The 15,052-nt window shown below is 46.7% G+C and overlaps 1 protein-coding gene across 2 annotated transcripts in view; it reads right to left on the minus strand.

Annotated features, from left to right (window-relative positions):
- The window catches only part of PTBP1 (polypyrimidine tract binding protein 1), a 32,859-nt gene extending 18,522 nt beyond the window's left edge, over window positions 1-14,337 (minus strand). The window contains exons 1-6 of one of the 2 annotated variants that reach the window (XM_081846234.1): window positions 14,223-14,337; window positions 5,270-5,345; window positions 4,798-4,869; window positions 3,113-3,285; window positions 1,608-1,754; window positions 34-204 (exon numbers count right to left, since the gene is read on the minus strand). In XM_081846234.1, the coding sequence (XP_081702360.1) occupies window positions 34-204; window positions 1,608-1,754; window positions 3,113-3,285; window positions 4,798-4,869; window positions 5,270-5,294 (588 nt within the window). In that variant the 5' untranslated portion in view covers window positions 5,295-5,345; window positions 14,223-14,337. The remainder of the gene's footprint in view (window positions 1-33; window positions 205-1,607; window positions 1,755-3,112; window positions 3,286-4,797; window positions 4,870-5,269; window positions 5,346-14,222) is intronic. The other variant, XM_081846235.1, reaches the window with a different exon arrangement.
- Between the last annotated feature and the right edge of the window lie 715 nt (window positions 14,338-15,052).

Here is a 15,052-nt window from a genome sequence, read left to right on the forward strand (position 1 = left end):
AGCCGCTCCCCATGCCAGAGGGCCCTCCCTCACCTGATGAAGGACATCCAGGGTGACAGGATAGAAGAGGTTTTCCACAATGATCCTCAGGACTGGGCTCTGCCCGGCCATGGCCATCCCAGCATCCACAGCTGCAGCGGTGGCAGACAGCGCGAGGTTCCCAGACTGCACGGAGTTCACCGCTTGCAGGGCTGCCTGGGCACGCTGTGGAGCCAAACATTTTCAGCACGTTAATAAGCAGAGAGGTAGAAAGAGAAAGAGACGAGCGCTCACTCGGCTTCAGAATCATGTTGAACAGGACACTGAATGACAGACATGCAGGGGGGGCCTTGGGAATCTGGCCTTTAGCCTTAAGAGATGAACGGGGACGACGACAAGATGTTTTCTTCATCCTGTACACAAAAGGGCAGGGACCCTGCGGTATTCGAGATGCTGTTAAGACTCCCAGGAGCCAGCCAATGGTCAGGCTGACCCAAGCTGAAGTCCAAGCAACACCTAGCGGGCCACAGGTTCCCCTGCCCTGCTGCACATTGAGTGTGAACTCTTCCAACAGCCACAGGTAAGACATTAACAAACCATCTATGTGTAATTCGTTGAAACCGATGGCTTCCATGGCCTGTAAGTTAGGAGTAACCAGAATGGAACATGCACGTTCAGGCCAAGTTAATACACGTTACCATGCTGTGAGCCACAGAAAAATAAGGAAGACCTCAGGTCAAGTGTGGGCTCGATCCGGCTAAGTTTCACCCAGAGCTGACACACTGAAATTAAGGGCCGTGACTAACTTAGGTGCATTAATTTCAATGTGTAAATGTTTGTTGGACAGAATCCTTTGTTTCCGTTATAAACTCACTAGGCTACCCTGGGCAAGCTACTTTCAGCTATATTATACCCTTTCTGTATTTAGGTAGGAGTGCAAACCTACCTAACCTACAGGGTTTTTTGTAAGGATAACGCAACGCGGTGGGTTTTGAGCACCCCACAACACTAGGAAATGTGAAGGCGCATCATGAAATACTAAGGTAAAGGGACCCCTGACCATCAGGTCCAGTCACGGACGACTCTGGGGTTGCGGCGTTCATCTCGCTTTATTGGCCGAGGGAGCCGGCGTACAGCTTCCGGGTCATGTGGCCAGCAGGACTAAGCCGCTTCTGGCCAACCAGAGCAGCGCACGGAAACGCCGTTTACCTTCCTGCCGGAGCGGGAGCTATTTATCTACTTGCACTTTGACGTGCTTTCGAAAGGCTAGGTTGGCAGGAGCAGGGACCGAGCAACGGGAGCTCACCCTGTCGCGAAGATTCGAACCGCCAACCTTCTGATCGGCAAGTCCTAGGCTCTGTGGTTTAACCCACAGCGCCACCTGTGTCCCCATGAAATACTAGGTAAGGTAAAAAGAAAATAAGTAAGGCCTTCGATCTGATCCAGCATGAGTATTCTTAGTACACTCTTCCCTGCCTTACGTTACCTCACTGGGCTACAGACAAATTATGTACACCTCTTCTCAGCAACGTTGCCGTCACTCGTCTCTTTCCTCGGCAAATTTAAATACAGCCATGGACACAGAACGTTACCCCAAAGCCCTGCTGATGCTTGAAATCCCGACTCACCGCCTGGTTTGGAGAGTTGTCCGTCTTCAGCTCTTTGTGGTTGGAGAACTGGATGTAAATGGCCTGGCTCCGAAGGACAGGAGTTACCGTGGTGTAGTAGCTAACCATGGTGTTAGCTGCTTCCTCCGTGTTCATTTCTATGAAAGCCTAATTGAGATAGACGGACGTAAAACACGTGCTGCATCAGCCTTAAGTAATCTTAGCCCAAAGGCTGCAGTTCAATTTCTGAACAAGTCATTTCTTCATACACACAGAGCCCTTAAATACCAAATCACAATCTACTCTAATTTGGGCATATTTAAAGGGACATTAAAGGTGTTTTTTTAAGGTGCCTGCATGCCACACAGAAAACAGGGCTCTTAGGGTGCTGGAGTCACTGACTTCACGACGGTTCAGTCTTTGGAAGTTGGGGAGCTGGTAGGCCTCATAGCCGCCCTACTTTCAGCAGTGCTTTCTGACCTAATTTCTGATTCAAACAAAACTTCAAGCCCCAGCCATTAGGATCCAATTGCCATCAACTGACAAGAAAGATCCCTAACCCATTTTTTTAAATAAGCGAGGATAGTGGAAGGTCAGTCTTCAACAACAAAAAATGTGAGGTACACAGGCTGCATGTGGCTACCATTAGCTAGTGTTTGCCTTTGCAAATTGTGTCTGAATTAAGCCTGAGCAACAGCAACAACAAAAAATGCATCCAGGCATCATGAGGTAGCCTCGCACAGCTGCTGCCTCTGAGCCCAGCCTCCGCCTCGGCGCTCTCCTTCCTGATCTGCCCTCTTCCACAACCAGAAATGCATAGCTTTTATTATTTATAGATTGCTATTCTGTACTTCCATTTTCTGGGCAGCTTGCAAAACGAACCCAGGTGGGCAAGAGCATTTACGTGAGCCTAGGCAAGACGTTTTTACCCAAGAGCTTCAAACTGGGGATGCCAACAAAACTAAGCAAAAAACTTTATACACGCAAGGGATGTCACTGACTTCCAGACCCAAGGAACTCAATACAGTCTCTTTATCTTGAGTATCTCAAATTATCAGGTTATTGTTTACCACGCATGGTTTGTTCGGGGGGAGAGAAGACCACGAGCCTGGGTTCAGACGTAATGTTAAGCTACGCCATAGCTTAGCCCCAGGGAGCACAGAAACAGTAGGACTGGAGTAAAGAGTGCCAAGCCTATTATTTCTGCTTTGAGAAGCTGCATGTCTGCTCATTCAACTAAGCTATTATGCATTCCACTTTACAGCCAATTTGAAACTTGGTGGCTTGCATTTGAAACTAGCTTCTTTATGTCAACCCAACTGGAATATGGTCCCTAAAATTGACCGTTTCTATGCCTGCTTAGGAAGGAAAATGCCGCCATCTACGCAAACGGTTTCACTTCTCCAAGTGCTGCAAATCAAGCTATCAATTTTAAGGTTGAAGCTTCTGCAACTGAAAGTGAAGATTCCTATGGTACAGCTAATCCCTTCTACCTGAGTTAAATGGCTCCACGTGGACATACATACCTGATTCTTCCCTTTCAACATCAGCAGGTTAGTGACCTTGCCAAAAGGTAGCCCCAAGGAAATGACTTCGGCTTCTGTGACGTCGCTGGGCAGCTTGCGGATGTGGATTACTCGCGAGGGGATCCCTGCAGTTCTGCTGTCGCCTTTGAACTTTTTGCTGTCATTTCCGTTGGCTGGAAGAGAGATCCGGCAGGGACAGGTGAGGTCTCCAGGGCAACCCCTGGCAACTTCCTCGCCCATGGCAGTCAGATTGAGGAGTCGGGAAATGACGTCACTTCCTAGCCCGTTTATAAGACCTTTCTGGTCATCATTTAGACCAGTCTGTATTAGAACCAGACTGCCCCAGTGGCTGTCTAGTGTGGCTAGCTACTCCAGCAAGGCTGGGCAATAGTAAGCATAAAGTTTAGCGCGCAAACCAAGAGTAATCCGAGGAGGCCTTAACTCCTCTGTGGCTAAAAGGTGGTAACTGAGCACAGAAGACACCTCTGAGTCTTGCAGAGCTATTACACTGATGCCGTGACCATGCAAAACTGCCCCACCCATCCCCCAGTTTAAACCAGCCCCTAGAACTCCACCCACCGCATGGGTTGAGCATAGCTTCTGGCTGGCAGAAGTGATATAACCAGTGCAGCCAGTTGTGCCTTTGAAGACGGCTGTGCACAGCCTGAGAAACGTGCAAGCCGGCTGGTTACACAACCGGGGAAAGGTTTATGAATCCTTTCGTATTTTTGAGTTCTTAAACGTGCAGCTAGCCTGCATTGTGACCCCTTCCAAACGCAGCTGAGAAGGGGGCACTTGCTCAGCGGTGGACGCCACACTCCAGAGGTAATACGATCTGGACGGACTGTGGCTCATGTAGATTTCAATTGCCTGCCATGCAGATTAGTTGCCAGAGGCCTGATCAATGCCAAATTAGGTTAGGTGGACTAGTAAACTCCTAGGGCTGACCAGCTTGGAGGCTACTCAAAACAGCATCCATAGGGCATGGCATATTTTCCCCAAGCCCCTGTTGTGACGTCTAACCCAGTGCCATGGTGTGCTTCTTGCAAATGGTACAGAATGTCTGCACCAGTGTCAGGAATGAACGACACGGCGTGTGGTTCTGCCCATCACAGCAGTGGTGTGGGAGAAGAATAACCTCTCTTCAAGTCAGCTCTGTGCTGTCAGCAACTCGTGGCCAATCCTTCAAAATCCCCACCCTCGCAAGTGTGATGCGGTCACCGAAATGGGACTTTAAAGCAACACTGACACCCTGAAATTTGCTGCAGGGAATGCCAAGAAGGGCTTCTGAGTTGCACCCTTACAATGCTATGCCGAATGGCTAACCACAAACTTCTAACCGCTTCGCTAAGGCTTTCAAATTCACAGGCTACCTGTCCGGGAGCCTTAGAGCTAGACAGTGGGAAAGTAATAATAAAAGGAAAGGAAGCTTCTGTTTAAAACCAAGGCCTTGTGGTTTGCCGGCTGGTTTGCCAAACGCCAGCGCAACAAGCATTGACTGGTTCTGCAAAATGCTCGGGCAAGTGTTCAACACGTCACCGAATACTCTTCCTACACTCATCTGACATTCAAATACTGCATGGAAGTTTTAATGTTAAAAGAGGTGGGGCTCAGAGTCAGTGGTGACTGTGGGCGCGACAGTGAGGGGCCAACAGAAAAAGGCCAGGATCAAAAGTCCAGCTCACCCCCGAATAAAGAGGCATCATTCAGTTCCCAGCTGTCAAGAAGCACCCTGTGTAGTGATCCTAGCAGCATGCCTGAAACAGCAGACCCAAAAAAACAGACCCCTCGTTAAACGCCAAAATATCAGGGTGTTTGAAATGTATGCTTGCAATCTTATCTTCTGCTGGCAACTGTCCTCTGCCCTTACCTGTGCGGGATGCTAGTATAAACACATCTTTAATGAGATGCTCTGGGGCAGGTTAAAGTCAAGGTATTCGTTCTGGGGGTTGGGGGGGGCTGCAAGTCTGTTGAAACTTGTAAATCTAACAAGGCAGCAGAGGTTCCTTCCTTGGGGGCAGAGCTGTTGCTTTAACGAAGGAATAAGCATACTGGGGGTGGCGGTGGCTGGGAGGGGCAATATAAGGAAGAGGGCTAACTTTCGCTGACACTGGGCCCTTCAGGAAAGCGCTGAACTCCTTGGGCTAGCAATGTTACCTGCAGAAGCAGAGGTGCTGCTCATGATAAAAGGTCCGTTAGTGACACAAGTAGAGAAAAGTTCGTCAGATCCCCGCTGGAAGAGAAAGAGAGAAGGAGAGAGAAAAAAAAGGGTAAGTTGACAGCACTTTTCTAAATTCTACACAGGAACCGCGAGAACAGGAGGACAATCCAGAATTGAAGTGGGAGAGAAATTGAGCGGAAGGGCGGGGAAAGGGGGGAGCCTGAATTTCCAAGCCCGTCCCCTTCTTTCAACCACATGAAATGGAGAAGTCAACGTTAAGAAACCTAGTAAGTAAAAGGGCAGAGCTACCCTGGTAGTGCCCATAACCAAGGGTAAAGTTTATTTTCTCAAAGGCAGCCAGCGTGGTGTAGTGGTTAAGAGCGGTAGTCTCGTAATCTGGGGAACCGGGTTCAATTCCCCGCTCCTCCACATGCAGCTGGTGGGTGACCTTGGGCCGGTCACACTTCTCTGAAGTCTCTCAGCCCCACTCACCTCACAGAGTGCTTGTTGTGGGGAGGAAGGGAAAGGAGAATGTTAGCCGCTTTGAGACTCCTTCGGGTAGTGATAAAGCAGGATATCAAATCCAAACTCTTCTGCCATCCTTGGAATTATAATATGTTGGACACCTTTCTCAGGCACGGTCAAGGCAAGGAAAGGCTATGAAGGCAGACTTGAAAGCCTACCTGCACCATTTTAATGCGCCGCTGAACAGGTTGAAGTTGCGAGGCCAGAACACTCAACCTACCCAAATGGAGAACGCACTTGCCACTGCAAGCCGCTTACCCCTCAAGCAAACATCCCTTTTTGCTGGCATTTTTATGTTTCTCAAAAACTTACCGCCGGACTTCAGACATTCAGTGTTGACGGTAACTAAGCACACACCTCAGAACAAGAAGCATGAGTGCTACAGACACACACCCTTCACAGCGTGCAAAAACTCACAAGGCAGGAAGGAGGGCATGGGCTTGCTTCTCCACAACTGTGAAATGATCCCCATGAGACAATGAATCAGCTTGTGGGCAAATTGGCTCTGCAGTTGGAGCAGTCTTCTGCAATCTGGTGGCCTGTGGATGGCTTAGATTATGAATCCCCATTGGCCCCGGCTAAAATGGCTGTGTCGTAGTCCAAATAATATGGAGGGCACCAGGTTGGGAAAAGTAGTTAAGAGTGCTGATTCTTTTGACCAGAGCACATAGACAGCAAATACAGTTGTACCTTGGTTGTCAAATGCGTTGGTACTCAGACGTTTTGGCTCCCGAACGCCGCAAACCTGGGAGTGTTCCAGTTTGCAAACGTTTTTTGGAAGCTGAACGCCCGACACGGCTTCCGATCGGGCGCAGGAAGCTCCTGCAGCCAATCGGAAATCGCGCCTTGCTTTCTGAACCGTTCCGGGAGTCGAACGGATTAAGTTCGACAACCAAGGTACCACTGTAGTCTGTTTAAGAGCCTGTAGCCTTCCATCCTCTCAAGGCTAAACACTTAAATGTGAAGGCAGAAAGTCAAGGACAGAAGCAGGGTTCAATTTGTGACTAGGCAGTTCTACCTTGGAGCAGAGACTTGGAAGAGAATGATGCCTATTAACATTTCCGTGTGAGTCAGGAGGCACACCTGGAACAGCAACAGTAGAGCTCCTTTCAGCACCTGATGCTTAACTGATGGCATTTATTATCTTCCGAGCTCCAACTGAAAACATCTCATGAAACCACAACTAGGAGCTTGCTCAGAGTTCCTTTGCCTTTGTTTGCTTAAGTGTTTTTTGCGGGAGATAACAAAGTTGAAGATTTGATACCTGGCATTAAAGTAATCTGCCCCCAACTAAGAATTTGCAGGGCAAATATACAGGAATCTGTGGCAGGAAGCAGCTAAGTAATGCGCCAACTCCCCAACATCCTCCAGCTGCTAAGGAAGAGCTGGTTTTTAACCCCAGAAGTGGCTGGAATAGCAACCGCAATCTGCACTACAGTTGTACCTTGGATCTCAGACGCCCTGGCTCCCAAACAAATCAGCTCCCGAATGATTGAAACCTGGAAGCGAGTGTTACGGTTTCCGAACGATTTTCGGAAGCTGAACATCCTGCAGCAAACCAGAAGCCGTGCTTCAGTCTCCGAATGTTTTGGAAGTCGAACGGACTTCCGGAACGGATTCCGTCCCACTTCCAAGGTACGACTGTATGAACCTTAAACCAGATTTTTAAACCCCTGTTCGAGTGTATTCATCAGGAGTCCTGCTGGGGTGTTCTTGGAAGCCCTGGGAGGTTTCTAACACAGAGATCGTAATAGCGCAGATATTGCCGTTGGATCTAAGAACCCCAAGACTAACAGGCTTCATATTTTGATGGCACCCACGTATCTGAGCTCTCTACCAGCTCCAGACTCCTACTGGTGTGGGTAAATGAAATGGGAAGCCACCTCTCCCAGCCCTGGGTATAGCAGCACATTTTAAATCAGAAAGGGCCCCCCTAATTCTACGGCTGCCTTCTACGATTATCTTGTCCTAGATTTTTCAACCGGCCACACAATGGGGCCTTGTTAACAAAGCTTGGTTGCTCTTCCTTTTCAGACTCTCCTGAAGCCAACTGGGTGTCCCCTTTCCTATACAGCAGGAGAAGAAAGCTTTCTGTTAGCTGAAACACTACCTGGTAGGGTGCGGAACCCAGCTGACATTCCCAGCAGTTGCGGCTATGTAAGAAGCCATTCACCACCTCCCACCTCTCATCATTACGTTACACCTCAAACCGGTTAAAGTAGGCTACGCCATCAGCTTTGAGGAAGTGAAACACTTAAGGGCCTTTCGCCTTGATTTTGTTTTCCCAAAGCAAACAGCAGGGCCCAGGCCAACACCCCTGCTCAAGTTCTGAGCATGTACATTCTCTGTGGACCCTTCAGGCTTGCCAGGCTGCACTCTCTCTCTACCAAGGATAAGTTAATTCCTGTATTTCCCGTGGGTGGCCAAACTGCAGGGGTTAAACATCACCCTGAACGACAAACATCACCCTGAACGATGGCTTGCCTTGGCCCTAGGCTAGAAGGCAGGTGTTTCCAAACATACAGCCAAACACATGTTTTAAAACTGCTTCTCTGCTTTCCCCTGTGCGCTCAGCAACCTGCAATTTAGACCTGCACATCCACTTTCATATTTCATCTCCATGCTACTTCTATAGCCATTCCCACAGCAGCTGCCTCCAGAGGAAGAGCGATAGCCTCAATTATGGCTCACAGCAAACCATTGCTAAATACAATGCCTGAACTAAGACAGACATGTATAGTTTCGGAATGCATTGTAATTTCTTTACCCATTCCAGATAAAAAAAATCTTCTGCATTCAGCATGAGGGCAAAACAGATCTCCACCAATGAGACTGCACATTCACTATAGACATAAATCACTGTACTGGGATACTGTATTGCTGTTTCAAATGGTACGGAGGCCTATAATGTGGTTTTTTTTATGCCAGATCCTAGAGTAGGCAACCAGCATATGCCTATTTCTTAAAAGTTCTGTTCACAACTACAGAGAGGCAAAGAGAAAATAATAGTCTTACTCTGCTCCCCCTCTCCATGCCCCAGCCAGACTCCTTCCAGCTACTATGGAGACACGCCATGAAACAAACCTGCCCTTTGAGCGAATCCGAGGGGTGTGGCTATTGTTATTAACCGCTCAGAATTCCTGAGCTCAGAGTAACCAAAGTTATGCAGTCATGCTTGTCTGATAGGGCACTCCACACCCAAGCGAGCTGCCTGCAGCTTTTACAATTATGAGGACAAGCCATGGTTCCGGCCTAAACCCAATTTTAAAGCGCTTCTTAACAGCTGGCAAAATTCAGCGGCTACACACCGAAAGGTGGAATCAGAAGTTCTAGACAGGTTGTTGCATCAAAGGGCTGCATCAAACTAAGTTCTACTCAGAGTAAACCCAGGGAAACGAATGGGCCTCAGTTACTCACGTCCTTCAATTTAAACAAGTTTACTCTGAGTGCGACTAACACTGGCTGCAACCCAAAAGATTAAGGTTTTAGCGTTATGTTGAAAACTTCCCGCAAACTCACCTTGCAATCACACAATTAGGTGAACTTGCCAAAAAGTATCTAGAGGGGAAACTTCGCACCAGACATAATTCTAGGGCAGGGGTAGGCAAACTAAAGCCTGTGAGCCGGATGCGGCCCAATCGCCTTCTCAATCCGGCCCGCGGACAGTCTGGGAAACTGTGTTTTTACATGAATAGAATATGTCCTTTTATTTAAAATGCATCTCTGGGTTATTTGTGGGGCATAGGAATTCGTTCATTATTATTTTTTCAAAATATAGTCTGGCCCACCACATGGTCTGAGGGACAGGGGACCGGCCCATGGCTGAAAAAGGTTGCTGACCCCTGTTCTAGGGCCCAGGTTATGTAAGAATTGGGATGGCCTGATATTTAAAGGGCATGGACCACAACTGCACCTTTGATATGGAAAAAGAGTATGATTGACAGGGCAAAGGAGGAAGCAACTTGGCCCTCCAGGTCTATGGCGGGCCCAATTGGCCTGCCACACAGCTAGCTGCCAACCTCTGCTACAGGAGGGCTACAAACACGCCTCCCCATTTTGAAACCAAGCAACAGAATCACATTTTAGAACTATCACAGCACACTGTAGCGATTTGAAGCCTTTGCCTACGAACCAAGATTGACGTGTAAAACTAGTGGTAACATGCCCAAAACTGTGCAGCACCCAAGCTTTGTGGTGAACGCAGGAGAATCCTGTGTCAAGCTTCTGTTCCCAATAACCCAGGCAGTCTTCAAAAGAGGACGGCCGCCCAATAAAAGCTCAGGAATCCAAATAAAGCTTGCAGAGTTGAGGCCAAGGTCACGGCAGAGAAGTGGGTCGCTTGAGAACCTTGGGACACGCTAGCAAGACATGTTTAGCAAGGAAGAAAACATGTGCCGAGCACATGGCATACACAGAGTCAGGATGCTTCCCGCCTCAACTGATGCCAACAGGACTTGGGAACAAAATTAGCGCCTAGCAGAACCAGGGCAACTTGGGTTCTTCAGTTCTTACACGGTGCATTTAATTGCAATACCTGCTCAGCTTTGCAAACTTCCTAGCAGTTTTATTGCTCCACCGCCAGGTCTATTCAGAACCAATAGGACAATAGATAGAGCAATGGTCTGTCTCAGTATAAGGGGGCATGCCAAGTCACCTGGTACTTCTTCCACATGCTGAAAGGCCACTGTTTTAAAGGGCCTTTCTACAGGGAAGTGAAAAACTGTACAGTACTGACTTGATGGCTCCAGCCTCACCCAAGGCAAAGCTTTGCAAAATTAGAATGCTTTTTATTTATGTCAAATTTGGTAGTTTTCCCATAGTCTTATAGAAGCACTGTTTATTTCGTGAAGGGAACATCCAAGTCAGTTTCTCATTTGAAGGAGGCGCCCCTCCCGACAGTAAGGCTTTATGTTACTACCGGCTTTGATAATAACCTCAAGAGGCTAGGCAAAAACTTTAATAACTTTAATTAGGCAAACAGGAATGTACAACCAAGCTAATGCAATCAGAACTAACTTGTACTCACATTTCTCTGCAAGAAATTGAGTGCAAGGGGCCACGAACATAGCCTAGTGTTTTATATTTGAGATTCAGTTTGTGATTACAATTAGCTTAGCAGTCTGTAAGATGGAAGCACATTTCTTTGCTTTGAAGTGGCTTCCGCCACCCTGGCACCCTCCAGATGTTTTGCACTACAACTCCCAACCACCCCAGCAAACACAGCCATGCTAGCTGGAGCTCATGCCGGCTGGACTCAAAACACCTGAAGGCACCTGGCTGCTGAAGGCTATCCTATTGGGATCGTCACCACAGGATGAGGCCCTTACAATTATTTGATTCCACCCCTTTGCAATTTTACTATCAGAACTTTTAGAAGGCCGACAGTGAAAGCAGATCTACGCTCATACACACTTTATATATTTGCATTATTGGTGCAGAGGGATTTTGATCCAAGTTCTCTCGTGATTTACGAATTGTGATAACCTGAGTATCAAGGATTATTATGAGAAAGCTCAGCGAGAATAGTTTATGCAAGTGATATTAGTGTATACCACTTGCTTGCCATAAACTTTTCTATTATGGGGTTATCGTCATTAATTTATTTATTGTCTTCTACACAATAGTTTAAATGTGAAGCACAATAAAAACAGCAAAAAAGTTTTTTAAAAACATAGCCAAAACAAAACAAAACAAAACACTCATATTAAAGGTTCATTTATTCAGCTGGAAAATCCTGTTTGAACAAATGAGTCTTCAGTTGTTTCCAGGGAGTGTACAAAACAGGGAGGGAGCCACGCAAAACTACGGCTCCAAATTACTGTGGAACAGGCCTCAGAACTTTGGGTTTTGGAGGATAAACTTTCCCGCAGAGTGCAGGGATATACTGGGTATATAAGGGATAAGGGGTTGCATATAATGTATTTGTTGATGGATATGTTTTGTATGTTTATGAGTGGGGAAAGATCATGGAAAAGCTACTTCTGATTGCTATACTGTACTCCCAAACAAGGCTTCTGGTGTATAAGTTAAACACAAAACAGACCTATTTGCTTCAAGGAATCAACAAAGCTATAAGCACCTGCTTTGTTGGGTTATTGAGAGGATAAACAAGGCCACAGCAAAATGAACCACTTCAAGGCTAAAGGTGAGGGCTATAATTTGAATTGCTCCCTTTACATCGACATACATACTGCAAAAGGAAAGCCAGGCTGCTGTTGCATTACAAAACACGACTTTCTAGACCTTTCTGACTGCAAGTGGCTAGTTTTCCACTTGCAGGGAGTATTGCATTTTACACAAGATGGAGCATCCAAAACACACAAACACCCCCTTGCAATTTGTGGAGGTAAGACCTTGTCTACCTTAACGTTTCCCAAATACTAGCACGGATGTAAATGAGGGAAACTCCTACTCCCAGTCACTAGGGTCATCTGTTCCCAGCAGATTCCACTGAAAAAGTTGTGTCAGATACATTCAGAACCAAGGAAATGGGAGTTTCGCCATTTGCAGCGCAGATGGGCACCTCCACACATATACAGCAACATTAACTGCATACCCTACATGTTTCCCATATTTTTAGACTGCCAAGAAAAGGTCTGCGTGAGTCAATATCCCTTTGTGTCAGCACATGTGGCTCCCATCTGTGGCCAAGCCCGCTCCAGCAGGGTCTACCAAGAGGCAGCCTGTTGCAGCCTTTGAACCGAAGCCGTAAATTGAGGGGCCAGAATTCCTCCGCTCGCATTCTTGGCCTGTGGCCCGAAGCCGTAATTGCTGTTCCCATGGCAAAGATCCTGGCTTCCCTACAAAACCAGGTCTATCCAGCCAGGCGGAGCTAATTGCTCTCAAGCGCGGCTCGCAAAGGAGGGGACAATGAAAGGCGTTACGGAGGCTGTGGCATTTGTATAGTGGGACACAGGCAGTTCAGTCATCGTGGCAAAGGGGGAGGGGTTTGGAAAACGTCAGGGTCCCCCCCCCCCAAGGCTCGGTGGTCTGCCATGAGGTATGATTTCACGTTCTCTTTCCTGGATTCAGAGCAAGCTAGCGATTAAAATAATTATTTCTATTCCCTATGTTAGGTACCAGCCGATGACTGAACAGCCACGGGCTCCTTACTCAGCGATGGTCCAGGACTGAGAAAATGGAGGCGCCGGCAGCCTTCGGTGTTTGATCACCTAGGATTTTAACAGGCCTGCACAGCTCCCATCCCATGATCTATCGCCTTTCGAAAGTCAACTGTGCTTCCTGGTTCCCATCTCCTTTCAAAGTTGTGATTACAGCAGGCTGAACATTCATCCCCCCCCCCCGGCCTTCAGAAGTGATTTTAACCAGCTTTCGTAAACCAGAGGTCTTGCGGGGCAGAATTTTCTTTAGATTTCAAACTTAAAAGACAGGAGCCTGTTGCAAACTAGGTGTCACTGCTCTCAACTAAGTAAGGAACACATCTTTACACTCCTGCCAGTAGCTAAGTCTAGTATTTTCACTACATCCCTTTCAGGCAGCACATCCTATCCTTTACTTTCCTTGAGGTTTGCTGTCTCAGCTTTTATGCTGCCGCCACTGCTGTTCCAACCACTGCCATTTTCTGTAGATAAAAGCTTTACTTCAAGGCTGGGTCGAAACTAGCAGGATAAAAGGCCAGGCGTTATTGTGCTCCCAGGGTATTGGTGGTTTAATCGCAAACCAACTTTACAATACAGGCTTGGGGTGTGCAGCTGGAGCTGTCCCTAAAATTAGGGACTCATTCTTTCTCAGGGAGAAATACGTCCAGATCTCTCACCAGACTTCTTTAATAGCAATGTTATTTTATATTTTCAATCACCAAGCTATCTATGAATTGTCAAGGACATCCTGCATACAATAGAACATTCAAGGACCACTCTAAATGGGCAAAGTGGATGCATGACTTGTGATTAGGAGGAAATTGGCAAGGATTGCTGACTTTTAACACTAGCAACAAAACACCCCTGCTCTCATACAGCTGAAATTAAGGAAGCTGAGTGTGTGTGTGTTAACCAGAAGTTGATTTTTCTGTAGAAAGACTGAGTACCATTATGTTATGCTGTTCTGAACAAATTCCTGTGCTCAGAATTTTTTATTTCTAAGTGTATGTCTTTTGAACTTTTTGATGGATCTTGGGGTTCTAGCAAAAACACAAGTTGCTCAACATAAGCCTTAAGTCTGCCTACACCACAACCCTGCACACGCTGAAATGTGTGCCTGAAAACACACCAGACATTTCCCTACCGTTGCGTGTTCCAGTTCCTACACAACAGACATGTAGAAACAACTATATAAGCCTCGTACCAGGTAACACAAGTCACAAAACACCAATTCTTTTAAAAGCAGCTTGTTTCTGTAAGAATGGGGTGGTTTACAGGACAACATACATTTGCTGAAGCAATGAAAGAAAGGAAAAAGGCCTACCTTTGTACCAACTGTTATATCTTGGACAATGCTGTAAGAGAAGAACAAGACATAAAATATTAGACTGGTTTTCAAATACAGGAGGTATAAAAACAACAACAACAACAACAACTATGCAACTCTTAGCAAGAAACTGTATGCTTAAAATAGTGATGAGGAACCAAGCGCCAAAGGTATTCAGAAATTTACAAGACAGCGAACTGCATTTCTTCCAACAGTAAAGAGCATTGATAACAAGGTAAGTGCTTGCTATTTCTAAGAATACAACACAACTTCCAAGTCAAAAGGGCAGATGTGTTACATGCAGTCACATCTCAGTCTGTAAGTCATAATGGCAATTCACCCCCAAAAGAAGAATTGCTAGCTTACGTTAATTACTGTGAAGAAAACAAGAACTGTTTCAAATTGTACTCTTAACCTTCCACCCAGCTCTGTCCAGCTTAGAGAACCAAGGTTTTTTTGCATTTAATGATGCATAAGTTGCTCTTTAAGGGACATTGAGATCTTATCCCTTTCTGCAGACACCCTTGTTATAAATACATGTCTAGAATCAGGTCCTCTAATCTCACTGAGTCCATCTTTTTCCACTGTATCAAAGGGAAAAAACTACTCAACTCAAGTTTAACTTCCCAGCCCTGACTATAGAGCTTGGGCTCCCTAAGCAATGGGGTCCGTACTTGTCCCAACAGATTATTTCTGTTCCCTCACCCCTTCTCCCCAGCCCAGCATATCAAGACAGCAGTGCTGCTGGTAGCCCTAGTGTTAGTCACAAGGGGAAAGACAGAAGGAAAATGAGAAGGGCCGCACTGCAGGTTGTAAGGTCCCTCAGA

The sequence above is a fragment of the Podarcis erhardii genome, assembly GCF_964252035.2.
Source record: "Podarcis erhardii genome assembly, chromosome: 18".
Taxonomy (NCBI): domain Eukaryota; kingdom Metazoa; phylum Chordata; class Lepidosauria; order Squamata; family Lacertidae; genus Podarcis; species Podarcis erhardii.